General features: G+C 32.3%; 1 protein-coding gene across 1 annotated transcript; it reads right to left on the reverse strand.

Moving 5' to 3' along the window:
• On the reverse strand, window positions 19,074–19,400 carry LOC109359885 (cyclin-dependent protein kinase inhibitor SMR1-like). Its single transcript, XM_019604577.1, has one exon. It carries the CDS (start codon window positions 19,398–19,400, stop codon window positions 19,074–19,076), a length of 327 nt encoding a protein of 108 aa, XP_019460122.1.

Below are 19,624 nucleotides of genomic sequence, written 5' to 3' on the forward strand. Positions count from 1 at the left end.
GTAACTGCAATCATGGAGTCGAAAGACTTAGATTCCATGCCTTTAGCGACTCTGTTTGGAAAGCTCCAGGAACATGAGATAGAGTTAGGGCGTTTAACAATGAACGAAGATTCAGACCGAAAGAAGGAAAGCATCTCTCTCAAAGCAACCAACTCGCAAGATCAAGAAGAGGATGATGATTCCGATTCCGACTTGGATGGAGAAACCATGAATCTCCTAGTTCAAAAATTTGAAAAATTCCTGAAAAAGAAAGGTGGATTCAAGAGGTTTCAAAAGAAAGAAGTGCGTGACTCAACCAAAAAGGGCAAGATCCCAAAGGAGCGCTTCACTTTCCATTAATGCGGGAAGGTTGGACACATGAGGCTACAATGTCCAGTCTATCTCAAGAAGGTTCAATCAGAAAGACTACATCATGTGGAATGCTCCCAAGGAGGAAACTACATCGAGCGCATCAGATGAGGAGGAGTCTACAAAATTGTGTCTTATGGTCAAAACACAAGAAGCTTGTAGCTCTAGTGGATAAGATGATGCAAATGAGGTATATTCTGATACTTCATCTTTTACTGATGACTCTCCTACATATGATGAGTTATATAATGCATTTGTTGAATTACATGAAGAACTTAAAAAGCATGCTAGGATTAAAATTGATAGAAAACAGGTAATCCTATTGCATGAACAACAAATCATTAAAATGCAAAAAGATTTAGATGAGTTAAAACTTGAAAATGAAACTTTAGACCTAATCTACTCTTGTAGCTCATGTAATTGCCTGAAATATAATTGATGTCAACCTACTGTATGCGATACTTGCGAGACGTTACAAATTGAAAATTCAAGTTTAAAAGAAAAAGTCGCAAAGCTTACATACAGTAGATTTAACATTGACACTTGACTTGCTGAATCTAGAAATCCTGGTAACCACATTGGAATAGGTTATAAACCCTAAAATAGCAAGAAAAGACCATATAGGAAACTTGTAGTCTATAATCATAAAAAGTCACACACTCACATGTATGCTTGTTTCTATTGTGGCACTTATGTCCGTACTACTACTTCATGTTAGATTAAAAAATATGGTGCGCCTGATGGTTCTTATATTTGGGTGAAGAATGGACAAAATACCATGGTTACTAACAACAAGGGACCCAATATCAAGTGGGTACCCAAACAAGTCAAGTAATTTGTTTTGCAGGTATGCCTTTGGACACAAGGACAAAACTGATATCTGGATATTGGGTGTTCGAGGCATATGATGAGTGATCAATCAAAGGTTCTTGATCAGTCACTCAAGAAGAAATCAAATTAAGTGAGCAACTGAAGAATGATCATCAAACAAGATTCGAAATGGACAAATATGCAGTAAGACATTTAGAGTTTTTAATAAATACACTGTGATTGTAGAAGAATCGATTCATGTTCATTTTGATGAATCTTCTCCAAAAGAGAAGAGAAAGGTTTTATTTGATGATGTTACAAGTGCTTCAGAAGAAGCAGGACTTGGAAAAGGACAAAGAAGATAAGGATGATCGAGAAGTCAACATGGAAAACCAAGAAAGACCATCCACTCGATAAAGTATTAGGTGATATCTCTACGGGGGTGGTAAATCGTAGCTCTTTGCATAAGCTTTGTAATTTTGATGTTTTCGTATTACAAATAGAGCCTAAAACCATACGTGAGGCCATTGAGGATGTGCACTGGGGTTTAGCTATGTAAGAAGAACTAAACCAATTTGAGCGTAATAATGTGTGGGACTTAGTCCCCAAACCAAAATATCATCCAATAATTGGCACTAAATGGGTCTTTGGACATAAACTTGATGAATCTAGCTTAATAATATGGAATATAGCATGCCTTGTGGCCAAGGGATACAACCAAGAGGAAGGTATCGATTACGATGAAACCTACACCCTTGTTGTCAGGTTAGAGGCCATAAGGATGCTATTGGCATTTGCATCAATTATGAATTTTAAGTTGTTCCAAGTGGATGTTAAGAATGCCTTCTTGAATGGATTCATTGAAGAGGAGGTTTATTTTGAGCACCCACCCGGCTTTTGAAAATTATAAATTAAAAAGGCACTTTATGGCCTAAAGCAAGCTCATCGAGCTTGGTATGATAGACTGAGCACTTTTCTCTTAGAAAATGGGTTCGTTATAGGCAAAGTCGATACAACGCTCTTTATCCAAAAATTAGATAATCATGTTTTATGAGTTCAAATATATGTTGATGGTATTATCTTTGGAGCTACTAATGAACTCTTTTGTAAGGAGTTTTATGATTTGATGCAAGGTGAATTTGAAATGCCAATAATGGGAGAGCTTACCTTCTTCCAGGGATTACAAATCAAGCAAATGGACAGTGGCATATTTGTTCACCAATCAAAATACTACAAAGAATTGCTACGCAAATTCGAAATTGATAAGTGCAAAGAAGCATCCACTCTTATGGCATTCTCGTGTTATTTAGACAATGATGATAAAGGGAAAGTGGTAGAGGTAAATAAATATCGTGGCATGATAGGCTCGTTATTATATTTAACTACGAGTGATCCTGATATTATGTTTAGTGTTTTCATGTGTGCTAGATATCAATGTATGCCTAAGGAATCGTACTTTGCTTCTGTTAAATGTATCACGAGATATTTAAAGGGAACCCTTAATATGGGACTATGGTATCCTAGGGATGCCTCACTTTTCTTGGTAGGTTATTCTCATTCTGATTTTGCTGGTTGTAAACTAGATTGGAAAAGCACTAGTGGAACTTGTCACATATCTCGCCCTGATTTTCGGCTGCACGACTTTTTTAGAGTCGCCGCTACATTTTTTTGTGCCAAAAATGTAGAAAAATATTTTGACCCAATCGCATTGGGCCTTGGATTTTGATATCCAGGTTTGGGAGTCGATTATAGACTAGGGAAGGTATTAGCACCCTAGTCGTCCGTTTGACTGATACCCTTACTATAATGCATGAATTATTAATTATATTGTTACCATATTTTTACCAAAGAAAATACTTTATTTTTATTATTGTGACTAACAAGATATGATTTTGGTCCTACGTATCCCCTTTTTGGGAATCAAGACTAGATAGTTATTTGGGTAGAAAAAATTTGTTTATTATGTCGATTTTATTTCTTAAAAGAGGTAATGTTTAAATTATTGTTTTTTAAAATGACTAAAACATAGCCCTTACGTTCGATATCGCATCTCATATTAAAACTTAGTTAGGAAATTCCATTTTTTTATTTTTTTTATTTAAAAACCATTTTTTTAAATATGAGCGAATCATAGCCCTTACACATGATACCGCATCTCATATCTTAAAAGTGTGGTAATGTGATTTTAATATTTTTAAAAATACATTAATTATATGACTTATCATTATCAAATTTTATTACACATATAGATGAAAAAGAGTAGAGGTGATGAATAAAAAAATGAGATACATGTAAGAAATTGAACTTACCTGCACACATTAATTAACATCTATTAATTGGGAATGGAGACCCACGACCGGAGAGAATGTCTAGACCAACTCAACACATCCATGTATGCATTGGACCCGAGTGATTCTAATCACTCAACAATTATTCCCAAGGCTCATTGACAGTATACGATGTTTTGTATTGTTAGATGATGGTTATGGTTTTTGGTTGTGTGATTTTTGGTGGAATGATTTTGGATTGTTGTGTGAAAGATAATGTTGAGGGTAAAAAATGATCGATAAAAGATTTTTTATTATTATTGTGTATATGAGATTTTGAGGATGGAGTAGATGGGAAATTTTGAGCTTGGTGTGGATGAGAAATTTTGAGGTTGTTGTGGATGAGAAATTTTTGTGTATGGAAGATGATGTTTAGGGTGATTGTGGATCTGTTAGGAAAAAAAAAATGGTATGGGCATTTTTTGGATTTTTTTTTCTCAAGTGTGTATCCTCTTCTACTAAGGGAATGACCTTCTTCCTTTTATAGCCAAGATTACCCATTAATTCAAACGATAAAAAATAAATGTTGAGATTTGATTTTATTTCCCTAATGATTCTCCATTAGTAGTTGATTTCCATCCTAATTTTTACACATGGTTAAGTTTGTTATACACTCCATTAATTCCACGATTTTAACTTATTACATATTATTTACATAGCTCACTCAAAAATCAAACAAATCTTGTAAATTAAGGCAATTAACATATGATTTTATCAATCGTTGTTGCAATGTTTAAAAAACAACCAGGTAAGAAAAGATCTTGTTATTATTTGAAATTTGATTAATTTGTATTTGAGTATTGTTTTGTTTTTTTGGATACTTTAAAAAGTGTTCTTATCAAAAATTCTTGAGAAGTCTAAAGTTATTTACTTTTTGACTCTAAAAAATTATATTTGAGTTCAACCTTATAAAAGTTTTAATTTTGTAGGGTCGTGAAATAAATTTTCATTTTTCTTATTTTTACCGTATTAGTGCTATTTATTAACGATGCATCTCTTTTTAACACGATTTCAGCTAATAAGTGATCATTAAATCACTTAATAATAATCCAAAAAATTATTATGACATCAAGAAATTATTAATTATTTCCTTTATCAATCCATATTATTTTTGGGAAACAAATTGTTGGGAGAGAATAAAACTCATTAAATGCAAATGGATTTAATTAAAATCCTTCTTGAATTTCAAATTTGAAATATATTGTGTAAGGTCATTAAGCCAAAAAAACATTTTTATTTGTTTATAATTTTTCTGAAAAAATGTATGTTGGGTCGGAAAAAATTGGGTATTCACATTTGCCCATCTTTACTTGTTGCTTATTGAACATTATGCAAACTGAAGTTTGGGGTGTTGTCCTGATAAGTAACTGGTAAAGAAATGAATGCTGGTTTTGTTGAGGCTCAAAATATGTTTTTGTTGGTGAAATAAAGAGCGAGGTACAAAAGATTTTGTTCGAGGTGGGCAAGCATATGGCCCTCAAATTTGAAAAGTCAGTCACAAAGCCTAGAAAGATTGACTTCGAGGTCGTCAAGCACGGGGCCCTCGAAGGCACAATTTGCAATGGTTCATATGAAAAGTATAATTGTATGATTGTTTGGATATGTGTGCATGAAGTTTACATTGATGTTTGTACTATAATAATTAATGTATGAATTTGACTATGCATTGATTGACATGAGTGTGCATAACGATGCTTTTGATGCATGAGAGGTAGTTGATGTTTAACATAATAAAATTAGGGGTTTGGGGTGTCATTGTTTGAATGCTTGTGTATGCATGAATTTTATGTTGATGTTTGTATGATTAAAGTGAGTATGTATTAACTTGAATAATAATATGATTTAATGTATGTATGTCATGTATATGCATTGTTTGATGCTATTATTTTTTATGTATATGCAACGTTTGATGCTATTATGTCATGTATATGCATTGTTTGATTAATGTGAATATGCAATGTTTGATGCTATTATGAGAGTATTTGTTTTATGTCATGTATGATATAAATATTACATGCTTTTTGAATGTAATGGAATGAGAGGTAAGACTCATGCACGAATGTTCTAATGTACTATTCATGATTTATTTTTAAATTTTTTGGATGAAATTCATAAACTTTTGCAGACTCGACTAAAGTGACCCTTGATGCATATTGTTGTTTGGTACCTTAACTTTTCACCCATCAAAATTTTCCCCAGTTTAGCTGAAGATGCCTTTCTCTTAAGGTGATCCACAAAATTACTGTAGTATAATCTTGACGATAGTGACTAAACTCAATCATACTACCCCATTGTAGGCTGGCTCATGAATTCTTGCCAAAATGTTGATATTTTCTTAGCAACAAAAAGCACCCGAGTATGCCTATTTTGACATCTTGTCTTCATTCAGGTGCTTATTGTTTATAACCCGCCACAATTTGGATGATCGTTGATGTGTAGTAGTAGTACTTCACCTTAAGGGTGTTCATTTAACTTTACCTAATTTTTGCCCATACCTTATGTACGTATCTGTCGGGAATTCTCTCTTTTTGTAATGATACTAAATCGCCCTTTTCAGGTTTTCAACTTAATACTGCTCTCCTTCTTTTAGGTCGTCCTTGCAGGTTTTCAACCTAACACTCTTTTTTTGTTTTCTTCTCTTTCCTTTTGTGAACATCCTTATGTAAAATTGCCTCGGTTTTGGGCTTCATGAAACTATTCAATTTGAGAAAAATGGGACCCATCCAAAAAAACTGCCCCAGTATGAGATATATGGGGATATCCTTCTATTCAAGTTGTTCTGTTGGGATTTTAATTTTAGAGGTCTTCCACGAGAATCATCCCAAAAAGTTGCCCCACTTTAAGTGATTATTCCTCATTTGATTTAGTGTTCTTTATTTCACACACAACTCTATAAAAAGAAATACTAAAAACAATGATCATGTAAACTTGGAATATTTGGGGTTTGGTCCATAAGTGGTGATGAGAGAATGGAATATGAAATTGAAGTTATATTTGGGGTTTGAGTATTGATGTGGTGATCTTTAAGAGAGAATGTACTTCATGCATTAAATACGAGATATTTTTATCAAAATTTCAATTTAGTGAAATCAATATTTGTTTGTCATGATGCACATCTTAGGAAAATAAGTCTTCGACAATGTCTTTTTAAGCTTGTATTGTGATTAGGCTAAGAGTTTTCAAGAAAAAGAATATAAGGCTCAAAACATGTGTTTCTCGTACCCACCTTTCGCCTTTCTTCTTTTTCCTATTTTTCAATAGTTTTCTAGCATGAAATTCAATTATTAAGAGAATTTTCTGGATAAGAATGGCCTAAGATTTAGGTGAAATTGTGTTCATGAAGGGTTCCTTTTGTGGATTTTGCACTTTAATTTGCCTTGACTTTTCCCTGAGATATTGATTGAGGATTCTCAGAAGGTTTTTTTTTACCTTTTTTTTGCACTTTAAGCTAGGAACTCTCTTTGTATAATAATTTTTTCCGTAAGTCACATGAGTGATGTGAAAGAATATTTTTTCCTTTAATAATTGAATGTCAAGGACAACGATTAAAAAAACTATCTTCCCCGGGTTATTGACATATTGATGATTATATAAAAATTATCTTCTTTCATGATGTCTAGGCTCAAATGGGGTGACTAAGGATATCTCCATGGTTTTAGGAATTAAAAAAATGCATTGTGTCATCACAAAAATCTGCTTGAAGATGTACATCATTTTTTCTTTTATATTGGCATCATCCTCCATTTTATTTTTGTATCAAATATCTCATAGTAATGCATGAATTAAATTTTTTTGTATTTATTTTGTGGTGTTTTTTGGGTAAATATGACTATTAGAGTATAATGGAGGATGGTAGGGTGAGGTATGAGATGGTGAAATTTGCATGATCAATGCATTAGTACATATTCGTTAAAAAAATATGCATTTGGAAGTAAAAACAAAATCATGAAAAAGGAAATATGGGTAAGTGTGAGATGTGCTTTGGCCTTGACTGGGTCCTCAAAGGAGAATTTAATGAGCCTCCAATTTTAGCTGGGGTTGGAGGCAATGCAATATCTCGTGTGACGAGTGTTGCTCATATGGTCTTGATCACAAACTGGAAGTTCTCTATCTTCTTGAATATCTTTCATTTCAATATTGATTGCTTTCAGTCGAGTCTAACAATAATATTCTTAAAAACCAACTCAAACTTATGAGTATCCTACGCAATATGATCAGGAAATGTATGTAGAAAAATGATTTTTATTGATGCTTGATATGCATAAATTGAACATTTTTTTATCATGTTACATGGATTGAAATGCAACCTATAACTCGAACTGATGCATGAAATGCAAGGGACATGTATGACTATGCATATGTTGAGATGTATGAATAGTGTGAGGATGCATATCTTTTTATAATGCATAAGGTGTAGGAATGCATGTAATTTTATTTTTTATTGGATGCATGAGATTGTTAAAAAATGTTATTTATGATGTGTATGATGTTAAATGCATAAAGGTCATGATACATGGGAAGATGTATAAAACATTTTTTTGATTTTCATGACAATGAATAAGGATATTAACAAGAGTTAATGAAACGATATGGTGGATTATAATGTATGATATGGTCATGTATGACATGTAATGGTTGAATGACTTATTTTTTTAACAATGAATGCATAAATATGTATATTTTTTCAAGAATGAATGACAAATTTTCCCTTTTTTGGAATGAATGAGTGTATGAATAAAAAGTTGATGAATGTATGAGTGATATGTTTTTATGTATGTATTTATGATGAATGAATGAGTACATACCAAGTCAATGAATGATGAATTTTCATTTATCTATGTGTGTATGCATAAATCAATCAATGTTTTTTTTTTGAATGTATGAATTAGCCAATCAATGACAATTCTTATTATGGAATACAATGAATGAATGCATACGTTAATTAATGAAGATTTTTATTTTTGGATACAATGAATGAATTCATAAGCCAATCAATGAAGATTTTTATTCTTAAATGTAATGAATAAATTTATACGTCAATTAATGAAGCTTTTTATTTTTTTAATGCAATTAATAAATGCATAAGCCAATCAATGAAGATTTTTATTCTTGAATGCACAAACGATTGAATGAATCTTCGAATAATATATATGCTTTCAATTTCCTAGATAGGGTATACTCAATAGGTTTTTTGGGTTATTTAAGACCATAACCCAAGGGTGGGGATATAAGGCCTATATATGATACAACTTATAGGGTTTGCTTATAAGGTGCCTAGATTGCATCCAGTCGTAAAAAGAGGAAACACAAATACCCTAAGGATTACAAGTGGGACTCGTAGTTCACACCAGTAAGGCCCATGATATTTGGTAACAACCTGGGTGGTTCGTCATGTCAATATAAGTGAGGCCCAAAGTCCTCACCGATAAGGCAGATGTCCCATCTAATCTAATGCTCGGGTATAGAGCATATACTTATGCCAATATGATAATGTGTTGTAAATGATAATAATAAAATAAAATAAAAATAAAAATTCATGCATTTAGTGTTTATGGGTGACTCTCTTAAAAAAAATCCTCAGCTATCGCGCCCTGATTTTCGACTGCACGACTTTATTAGAGTCGCCACTACATTTTTTCGAGTAAAAAATGTAGAAGAATATTTTGGCCCAATCGCATTGGGCCTTGGACTTTGATATCCAGGTTCGGGAGTCGATTACAGACTAGGGAAGGTATTAGCACCCTAGTTGCCCATTTGAACGGTACCATTACTATAATACACGTATTATTAATCATATTGCTACCATCTTTTTACCAAAGAAAATACTTTGTTTTTATTATTGTGTTTGACAAGACATGATCTTGGTCCTACGTATCCCCATTTTGGGAATCAAGACTACATAGTTCTTTGGGTAGAAAAAGTTTGTTTGTTTTGTTGATTTTATTTCTGAAAAGAGGTAGCATTTAAATTATTATTTTTTAAAATGAGTGAAGCATAACCCTTACATCCGATACCACATTTCATATGAAAACTTAGTTAAGAAATTCAATTTTTTGTTTTTCTTATTTAATTTTTTTTTAAATATGAGCGAAGCATAGCCCTTACGTCTGATACCGCATCTCAAATCTTAAAATTGTGGTAATGTGATTTTAATATTTTTTTTACCAATATAATAATTATATGACTTATCATTATCAAATTTTACTTTACATATAGATGAAAAAAAGTAGAGCTGATGAATAAAAAAATTAGGTACATGTAAGAAATGGAACTTACCTCAACACATGAATCAATATCTATTAATTGGGAATGGAGATCCACGCCCGGAGAGAATGTCTAGACCAACTCAACACATCCATGTATGCGTTGGGACCGTGTGATTCCAATGACTCAACAATTATTCCCAAGGCTCAATGGTAGTATACGATTTTTTGCATTGTTAGATGATGATTATAGTTTTTGGTTGTGTCATTTTTGGTGGGATGATTTTGGATTGTTGTGTGAAAGATAATGTTGAGGGTAAAAAATGATTGATGAATGGATTTTTTTTATTATTGTGTATATGAGATTTTGAGGTTGGTGTGGATGAGAAATTTTGAGGTTGGTGTGGATGAGAAATTTTGAGGTTGATTTGGATGAGAAATTTTGAGGTTGTTGTGGATGAGAGAATTTTATGGATAGAAAATGATGTTTAGCGGGATTATGGATCCTTTAGGAAAGAAAAAATGGTATGGGCATTTTTTGGATTTTTTTCTCAAGTGTATATCCTCTTCTTCTAACGGAATGGCCTTCTTCCATTTATAGTCAAGGCTACCCATTAATTCATAGGATAAAAAATAAATGTTGAGATTTGATTTTATTTCCCTAATGATTCGCCATTAGTAGTTGATTTCCATCCTAATTTTTGCACATGGTTAAGTATGTTATACACTCCATTAATTCCAAGATTTTAATTCATTACAAATTATTTACATAGTTCACTCTAAAATCATACAAATCTTGAAAATTAAGGCAATTACCATGTGATTTTATCAATCTTTGTTGCAATGTTTAAAAAACAATCAAGCAACAAAAGATCTTGTTATTATTTGAAATTTGATTTACTTGTATTTGAGTATTGTTTTGTTTTTTGGATACTTTACAAAGTGTTATGATAAAAAATTCTTGAGAAGTCTAAAGTTATTTATTTTTTTACTCTAAAAAAATTAAATTTGAGTTCAACCTTATAAATGTTTTAATTTTGTAGTGTCGTGAAATAAATTTTCATTTTTATTATTTTTACCGCATTAGTGCTATTTATTCATGATGCATCTATTTCTTAACATGATTTTAGCTAATAAGTGATAATTAAATCACTTAATAATCATCCAAAAATTCCCTTTAAAAAATGAAACGAATATGGGTTGAATCCATGAAATCATTGAATTATTAATTATTCCCTTTATAAATCCATATTATTTTTTGGAAACAAATTGTTGGGAGAAAATAAAACACATTAAACGCTAATGGATTTAATTAAAATCCTTCTTGAAATTAAAATTTGAAATATATTGTGTGAGGTCATTAAGCCAAAAAAACAATTTTATTTGTTTGTAATTTTTCTGAAAAAATGTATTTTGGGTCGGACAAAATTGGATATTCACATCACCTATTAGGCAACAACTTAGTGTCATGGCATAGCAAAAAGCAAGCTTGGGTTGCTTTATCCACCGCCGAAGCGGAATACGTTGTCGTTAGTGTGTGTTGCGCTCAAATCCTTTAGATGAAGCAACAACTTTAGGATTTCGGTCTCTCTTTGGAAAAGATACCAATTAAATGCGACAATACAAGCGCTATAAACCTATCCAAGAATCTCATCTTGCATTCTAGAACTAAGCATATAGAGATAAGGCATCATTTTTTGCTTGATCATGTTCAAAAAGGTGATTGTGTACTTGAATTTGTTGAAACCACTAAACAACTAGCTGATATTTTCACCAAGCTCCTTCCACATGACTCGTTCTTTGTTCTTACGAGAGAACTTGGAATTCTTGATGAAAAATATCTTAACTAGTTTGATTAATGGTGTTTTGTGCCTTTTGTATGATACATGTGCCATCGATATGTTATATGTAAATGCATGTTTCCCTTTGTGCTTAATAAATTGCCTTCATGATTACATGTTTAAGTGTTAGAAGTGTTTAATTCTGTCTAGAATAGTTTCTTAGGTTAAGAGTCTTAGCATACCTCATTAATCTAAAAAACACACTCAAATCTGCATTTTTATTGATGTTAATCGATTACCCTCTATGATAATTGATTAAAGTGAAATCTCAATTCCTACCTTTTCTCTGTCCACTCATAAAATTGATCTTTTCCTTTAGTATAGTAATCCAAAACAAGTGTCCTTAAATCTTGTTAGCTACCTATTAGCGCCCAACCGTCAAGAAATATGAAAATCCAGATCTTCCCAAACCTAAAACCCTAACAAAAAATCACCCCAAATCGATTGTATAATCGACTATAGCTTCCTAATCTCATAACAATGGTTAATGGTCAACAAAAGAGAGTCAAAACCACTGCTAACCGTCAAAGAAGATATGAAATCGGCTCTGGTTCCGGCCGTGGTGATAGGAGGGATCGAGGTGACCCCTACTATTCACTGATTTTGAAAGAAACTCGTCTAGCAAAGTTTCAAGGGAGGAAACCAACCTATATCTGATATGTGAATATGGCTTGGATGCTATCTCAAGGATTCGAGTTTCCACATGGATTGGAAGTTCAAGGTGTAACTTAGTTTCTGAAGCTTAATGGTAAGGTATACCCTCCTCTCGTTATGAAATTTTATGCAAACCTTAGATAAAAAGATGGAACTTACTGGTCTATGGTTGCGGGAAAACTATTTAAGTTGAATGAGATATTATTTCTAGATGTAGGTGGATTAGCTAGTGCTGGTTGATGCCTTGGAGACTGCTCGAATGAGTTATGGAACTCATTTGATGTGACTGAAATGTACAAATTGTTTCTCAGGGACCTCACATGTATGTGCAAGGTGAGCTAACTAAAGTTGGATCATTATCTGTTGAGAATCGTCTTATGCATTATATTATAGCATATATTCTGGTTCAAAGGAACACTAACCATGCTCAACCTACTATAGATGACCTAAAGGTTATGAATGGCATCTCAACCTCATCGAACAAGTTGCTTGCATATGGAATATACGTATCGTGTATCATTGACCATCTAGAAATAGATACGTCTGATACGTTGATTATTACCACGAACTCTCGTGAGCACTTGATTGGAGATAATCTCATCCACAAAATAGGTATTTACAAGTATAACAATGTCTGGGAATACTAGGAGGGTCATAGCACAATTGTGGATTAGGACTTGTCTGATGAAGATGTTCCCATGAATGAATCAATTCTAGAGAATCAGGGGGAGGCTTCTACTATGCCTCAAGAACCTTCATTCGGGATAGCACACTTAGATGCTATGGAATAGAGGCTCATTGCTCGCATTGACACACACTATGAGTCTCTGAGGAACATGCTCCAATATGGGATTGAGAGGCAAAATGATTGCTTAAATGAAGAAATAATCGTTTGGACTTCCTCATTCCAACCACTCATGATATATTGCATCCTCAAGAAAGACATCCTCCTTCACCATCTTAGGATTAGTCTAGGAATGTCTTGCTTATAGGGTGTTATATTTTGTCATCCAATATTGTGTTTTGGGTCTTGTAGTTTTTGTTATTTTTCAACATTGTGATCTTTTGGCTTGTAATATGTTGTTGAACTCTATTTCAGTGATTGTTTCTTTCATTTTGAAAATATCACGCTTTTTTGGACTATTTCTAATTATGTCGAATGGTTTATGAATTTTGGTTTTATCGGTATCTTGACCATATCTTGTGTGTATGCCATATGAGTTTGATTAATATATGTTTAACCTGACTATATCAGAATTGTTATTCATTCTATAATTGATTGAATATTTACATGTTGGATGTGTCATATAAACATGTTCATATTCTTTTTTTTTTTTGTCAATGTAATCGATTAAGTGCCCTCGATAGTTGATTAAATGCAGAGATTTTGTGCACCTGTTCAATTTTCAAAAAACTGATTAATCAAATCAAAGCATGTACTTTCTGATTAATTATAGTTTCCTACCACAAATTTTATATCTCTTCTTACTTTTGACCAACTATTATCACTTAATTGTCTACACATTTTAATAATGTCAAAAGGGGATGAAAGGTTGTTTTTGTCATTTGATGTGTTTCAGGTTGATGAGCTTTCGTACGTAAGTTTGCTACCTACTTGTGTGTAATTCACCTCATAGCTTGGTTGAGGGGGAGAACAAAGTAAGGGGGAGCAGAGCAACTTTGACATATAACCAACCTAAGCCAACACATGCTGATCATCATCAAGCTTATCAAACAAGAAATTGGTGAAGTGTTTGTCATCATCAAAAAGGGGGAGATTGAAAGTGCAAAGAGTCAAGACCTGCACATTTACAGTTAACCAGAGTTTTGATGAAGCAAACGCGCATACAAGAAAGCTTGAAGATCGTACAACAAACAACGAGCCGAAGACTCATATGTTGCATCTATAGATTCAAGACTTTATTATAATTTTTGTAATTAGAAGTCTTAAGATGTTTGCCTTAGTTTGAGTCTAGGTTAGGTAAACCTAGATGGAAAGTCTCACAAGATTAAAATTGAGACATATCATCAAGCTATCTTATGATAAATAGACTAATGCATACATATACATAGTTTCATGCATTAAAGGTAATACATTTTGAAAAGCTCTGTAAATCATGTGCATATCATATAGGTAGTTTACCATACATTCCTTACATCAGAGAAAAACATTTTTAACTCTGTATAATCGATTAAGTAGTTAGTATAATCGATTATCTAGAATTCTGTTACTAACTGATCTGATGTTGTTAGCACGATAATTAATTAAGACACCATATAATCAATTAGGACGTAACTGAAAACTGATTTTTAATATCCCATTAATCGATTAAATGGAAGGATAATCGATTAATATCAATATCAGTGGTTTCAATATAAAATTTGTATTTCTTGTCAATGTGGCATAACGTGCCGGTTTCGAAAATTGTTAGAGAGCATACATTTTTATAGATTGCATTACAGTGAGAAAATGCATTTAGAAAACCTAGGGAGTGAAAGCATTCTGATTTAGGCTTAGAAATTAATATCATTGCATCTAGGCTGTAGTTTTCTATGCATCAAATTCTTGCATGTTATTCTTGATTTATTTGAGAGATTTGTGAGGAAAATCTTTCTAAAAGAGTGTGAATCATTTTTTTTTGAAAAACCTAATGCATTAATTTCATTAAGAATTAGGATCTTGTGGATTTTCTACTTTATGTTTTAGATTGAGTTTTCAATTGTTGAATCTGAGTATTAAATACTCAAGTCAACTCAATATATGATGTTTGAACAAGGAAGTTGATCTCTTTGTGAATTGTTTCACTACGAGAGATCTTGGTAATCTTCTTAGAGGCTAAGACGTCTTAGTTCGAGTGATACCAAGGTTGGGGCCGATCGCGAAAGGATAGAGATCCTAGTAGGCGATTTAGTTAGGTCAAACCTAGGTTGTCAAGCTCACATGAGCTAAATAAAGATCGTCTTACTTTTTCTGATTTTGAAATTGGAAGTTTATTTGTAAAACTCACAATTGCAATAGTTGAAGAAAAATCTCTCTAGACGAGAAGATGAGGCCTAGATGTAGTTTGCAGTTGACCGCAAACGAATCAGGATAAAATTCCTTATGCACATCTTTCTAATCCCTAATCTCTTTAATTTCCATCTTTACTATGTTGATTAATTGTATTAATATGAGTTGCATGCTATAATCTATTTACTGTCTTTCTGTAATCTCATTAATCAATTAACTATGTAAAGATTCAGTAATCAGTAACTTGTTATACAAGAAATCAAAGAATCTAGTTGTGTGAGTGTCAGGATAATCGATTATCCACAAGCATAATCAATTATATTTGAGCACTATTTAATCGATTATGTCCAAGCATAATCGATTAACTGCAGTCTGTTTTAGTTTTGCGCAAATATAGGAAAAGCGGAACAAGTGATCTGCGAAATTGTTTAAGTATGTAACCCTTTCAAGTATCTTCCACACTTAACCTATGTCCAACTCCTAAATTTTTCCTCGATGCCTAAATTGTTTAAGTGTTGTCTTGTAGTTCTTGTTATTAATACTAATGTTGCTATTGTTGTTGCTGTTTACTTTAATGTCGTTGTTTACTTTATTGTTATTGTCTTGCGGTTTATTGTTGTTGTTTACTTTTAATGTTGTTGGACACTTTTTAAATATTGTTTCGATGTTGTTGACCATTATTTTTTTATTCTTTATGCTAAATGTTTAGTAATTTTTATGAGTTTTGAGTGTATGTGCAATTGTAATTTTGTATAAAAAAACCGATCCAAACCGAACCGAAACTGCATATAATATTTGGACCAGATTGGAATGGATATCTTAATACAAATAGACTAGATCATACCAGACCGCATACTAATTACGTATTTGGATATGGTGATTTTTTGCCAAAAAACCGATCCAAATGGATCGCGAACACCCCTACTAAGAAGGGGGGTTGAATAAGTGTCGCGGATCACTTGTTTCGCTTTTCCTATATTTGTGCAAAACTAAAACAGACTGAAGTTAATCAATTATGCTTTAACTTAATCGATTAAACAGTGCTCAGATATAATCGATTATGCTTGTGGAAAATCAATTATCCTGACACTCGCACAACTAAATTCTTTGATTTCTTGTATAACAAGTTATCGATTACCGAATCTTTACACAGTTAATTGATTAATGAGATTACAGAAAGATAGTAAATAGATTATAGCATGCAACTCATTAATACAATTAATCAACAAAGTAAAGATGGAAATTAAAGAGATTAGGGATTAGAAAGATGTGCATAAGGAATTTTATCCTGATTCGTTTGCGGTCAACTGCAAACTACATCTAGGCCTCATCTTCTCGTCTAGAGAGATTTTTCTTCAACTATTGCAATTGTGAGTTTTACAAACAAACTTCCAATTTCAAAATCAGAAAAAGTAAGCTGATCTTTATTTAGCTCATGTGAGCTTGATAACCTAGGTTTGACCTAACTAAATCGCCTACTAGGATCTCCTATCATTTCGTGATCGACCCTAGCCTTGGTATCGCTTGAACTAAGGCCTCCTAGCCTCTGAGAAGATTACCAAGATCTCTCTCGTAGTGAAACAATTCACAAAGAGATCAACTTCCTTGTTCAAACATAATATATTGAGTTGACTTGAGTACTTAATATTCGGATTCAACAATTGAAAACTCAATCTAAAACATAAAGCAGAAAATCCACAAGATCCTAATTCTTAATGAAATTAAAGCATTAGGTTTTTCTTATAAAAAAATGATTCACATTCTTTTTAGAAAAATATTTTCCTCACAAATCTCTCAAAGAAATCAAGAATAACATGCAAGAATTTGATGCATAGAAAACTAGAGCCTAGATGCAATGATATTAATCTCTAAGCCTAAATCAGAATGCTTTCACTCCCTAGGTTTTCTAAATGCACTTTCTCACTATAATGCAATGTATGAAAATGTATGCTCTCTAACAATTTTCAAAATATTCAAGTTATGTCACATTGGCAACAAATACAAATATTAATCAATTATCCTTCCATTTAATCGATTAACGGGCTGTTAAAAATCAGTTTTCAGTTACGTCTTAATCGATTATATGATGTTTTAATCGATTAACGTGCTAACAACATCAGATCAGTTAGTAACAGAATTCTAGATAATCGATTACACTAACTACTTAATCGATTATACAGAGTTAAAAATGTTTTTCTTTGATGTAAGAAATGTATGGTAAACTACCTATATGATATGCACATGCTTTACATAGCTTTTCAAAATATATTACATTTAATGCATGAAACTATGTATATGTATGCATGAGTCTATTTATCATAAGATATCTAGATGATATGTCTCAATTTTAATCTTGTCAGGCTTTCCACCTAGGTTTACCTAACCTAAACTCAAACTACGACAAACATCTTAAGACTTCTAATTACAAGTAAATATAATAAAGTCTTGAATCTATAGATGCAACCTATGAGTCTTCGACTCGATGTTTGTTGTACGATCTTCAAGCTGAATTGCATGCGCATTTGCTTCATCAAAATTTCGCTTAGCCATAAATGTGCAGGTCTTGACTCTTTGCACTTTCATAGTATAGATATATGTTTATATACATTAATTATATTATTTATTATTAATTTGTATTCCTTATATTTAAGAGTTAATAATAATTAAATATACATAATGTATGATATAATAACAATATAAAAATAATAAATTGTATACATTTTATTTTCCAAATGAAGGATATCCTCAAAGTCCTCCTAATGAACAAATATGTTCAAATTCTCAACATATCCTTTTAACTACAGAAACAGCCGTTCATCTTATCCCAAAGCCAATAATTTTTTATTTGAATATGTATTCTAAGTTGTGAAATAATATATCTAATTCATAATTGTGGAAACTGCAGAGTACATAAATACGCCAAATTTGGGGTGGGGCTATGTTCCTAAATAGTCATTAATAATTTTTTAACCAAATTAACTGGTATGAGATCAAAAGTTAAATTTTAATTGATTGATAGGAAGTGTAGATAAATAATTTAGATCGACAATCCTCACCCATCAAATTTCACTTGCATAAATTAAAAACTAGAACACAAATGTAATTAAGCCTAATAATAATAATATCATTCAATAAGAAGTAATCTATAAATTGAATTCACCTATCAAAATGTCCACCTTTTAATAAAATAATAATAATAGTAATTAACTCTTGTACGTTATACAAGTTACAAGCCCCAACCTACCTTACTTTCTTCCATTTTGCAGCTGATATAACCCCAATAATTATAAAAACAAAAAAAGATCCTACAACACAAGCATATAAATATCATCAATCATGTAAGAAATAACCCAGAAAGAAAAGGGACATAACGAGTTAATAAAATCATGTACGCAAAAAGACAAATATAAAACCCAGAAGATTAGCCCTGCTTAAATTGAGGGTATGAACAACGATTATTCATAAGAAGCAATCGATTCATTCAATTGAAATTTCCCGCATGTAAGTTTAATCGTTGGAATGTGAATAAGAAATATATATTCAAGAGAGACCCTAGATTGATCCAATACAGACTCGTAGAGAACCCCATTAATCATACAATAGAATCAAAAAAATATCACACGAGACATGAAATTAAGCAATTTTAAATCAAAGTGGAAAATGTATCAATCCATCGCGATAGATGGATAGAAATCACGATAATAATTAATCAGATTAGACCCAAAAAAACTAATTCAACGTAATGGACATATATCACATAGGATCTAATATAAAAAAGCAAAAGAAAAAGTGGAATTGGATAATAAAAAATTAAAATTGTGTAATTTGCCTAGTTTCCCATGACTCAAGAGTTTTGAGTTGATAGGAACAAGTCCTGGATTCATGTAAAATGGCAACTCTTCTTAGGAAAATTAGACATGAAAAACGCATCCATTTCCTCCTTATTCTCAACCTCGAAGAATCGATACTCATCCATAAGCTTCCTCTTGCAAGAAACTTGTTTCGCCTTTCGCGGAGCGGGCGGACATTCTATGATCGTTGGAATCTTGCTTTCCTTTGATGTTGGTGTCAAGTATCCATCATCATCGTCATCATTGTTGCTACTATCATCATCATTCTTTGCTTTCACATGGTTGGAATGAATGACTTTGGCATTGGAGATTCGGAGCTTGGGTAACTCATGGTGTAGTTGAAGGTCCGTGGACATGAGGTGTGTAATTGGAGAGAATAATAAACGTGTGATGAAGGTGAGTGAGCTTTTGGTTATCTTAGGGAGTGAAAATTGTATATTATAAAGGTGGGTATGGAGAGCATAATAATTATTATAGATAAAGAGTAGGTTTATAAGGTAGGAACAAGAACTCTCTCAATCAATCAAAAGCACGTACCACAAGTTGTATCATTACATGTATTATTAGTATGTGATTGGTT

Source organism: Lupinus angustifolius, chromosome LG11, assembly GCF_001865875.1.
Source record: "Lupinus angustifolius cultivar Tanjil chromosome LG11, LupAngTanjil_v1.0, whole genome shotgun sequence".
Classification (NCBI taxonomy): Eukaryota; Viridiplantae; Streptophyta; class Magnoliopsida; order Fabales; family Fabaceae; genus Lupinus; species Lupinus angustifolius.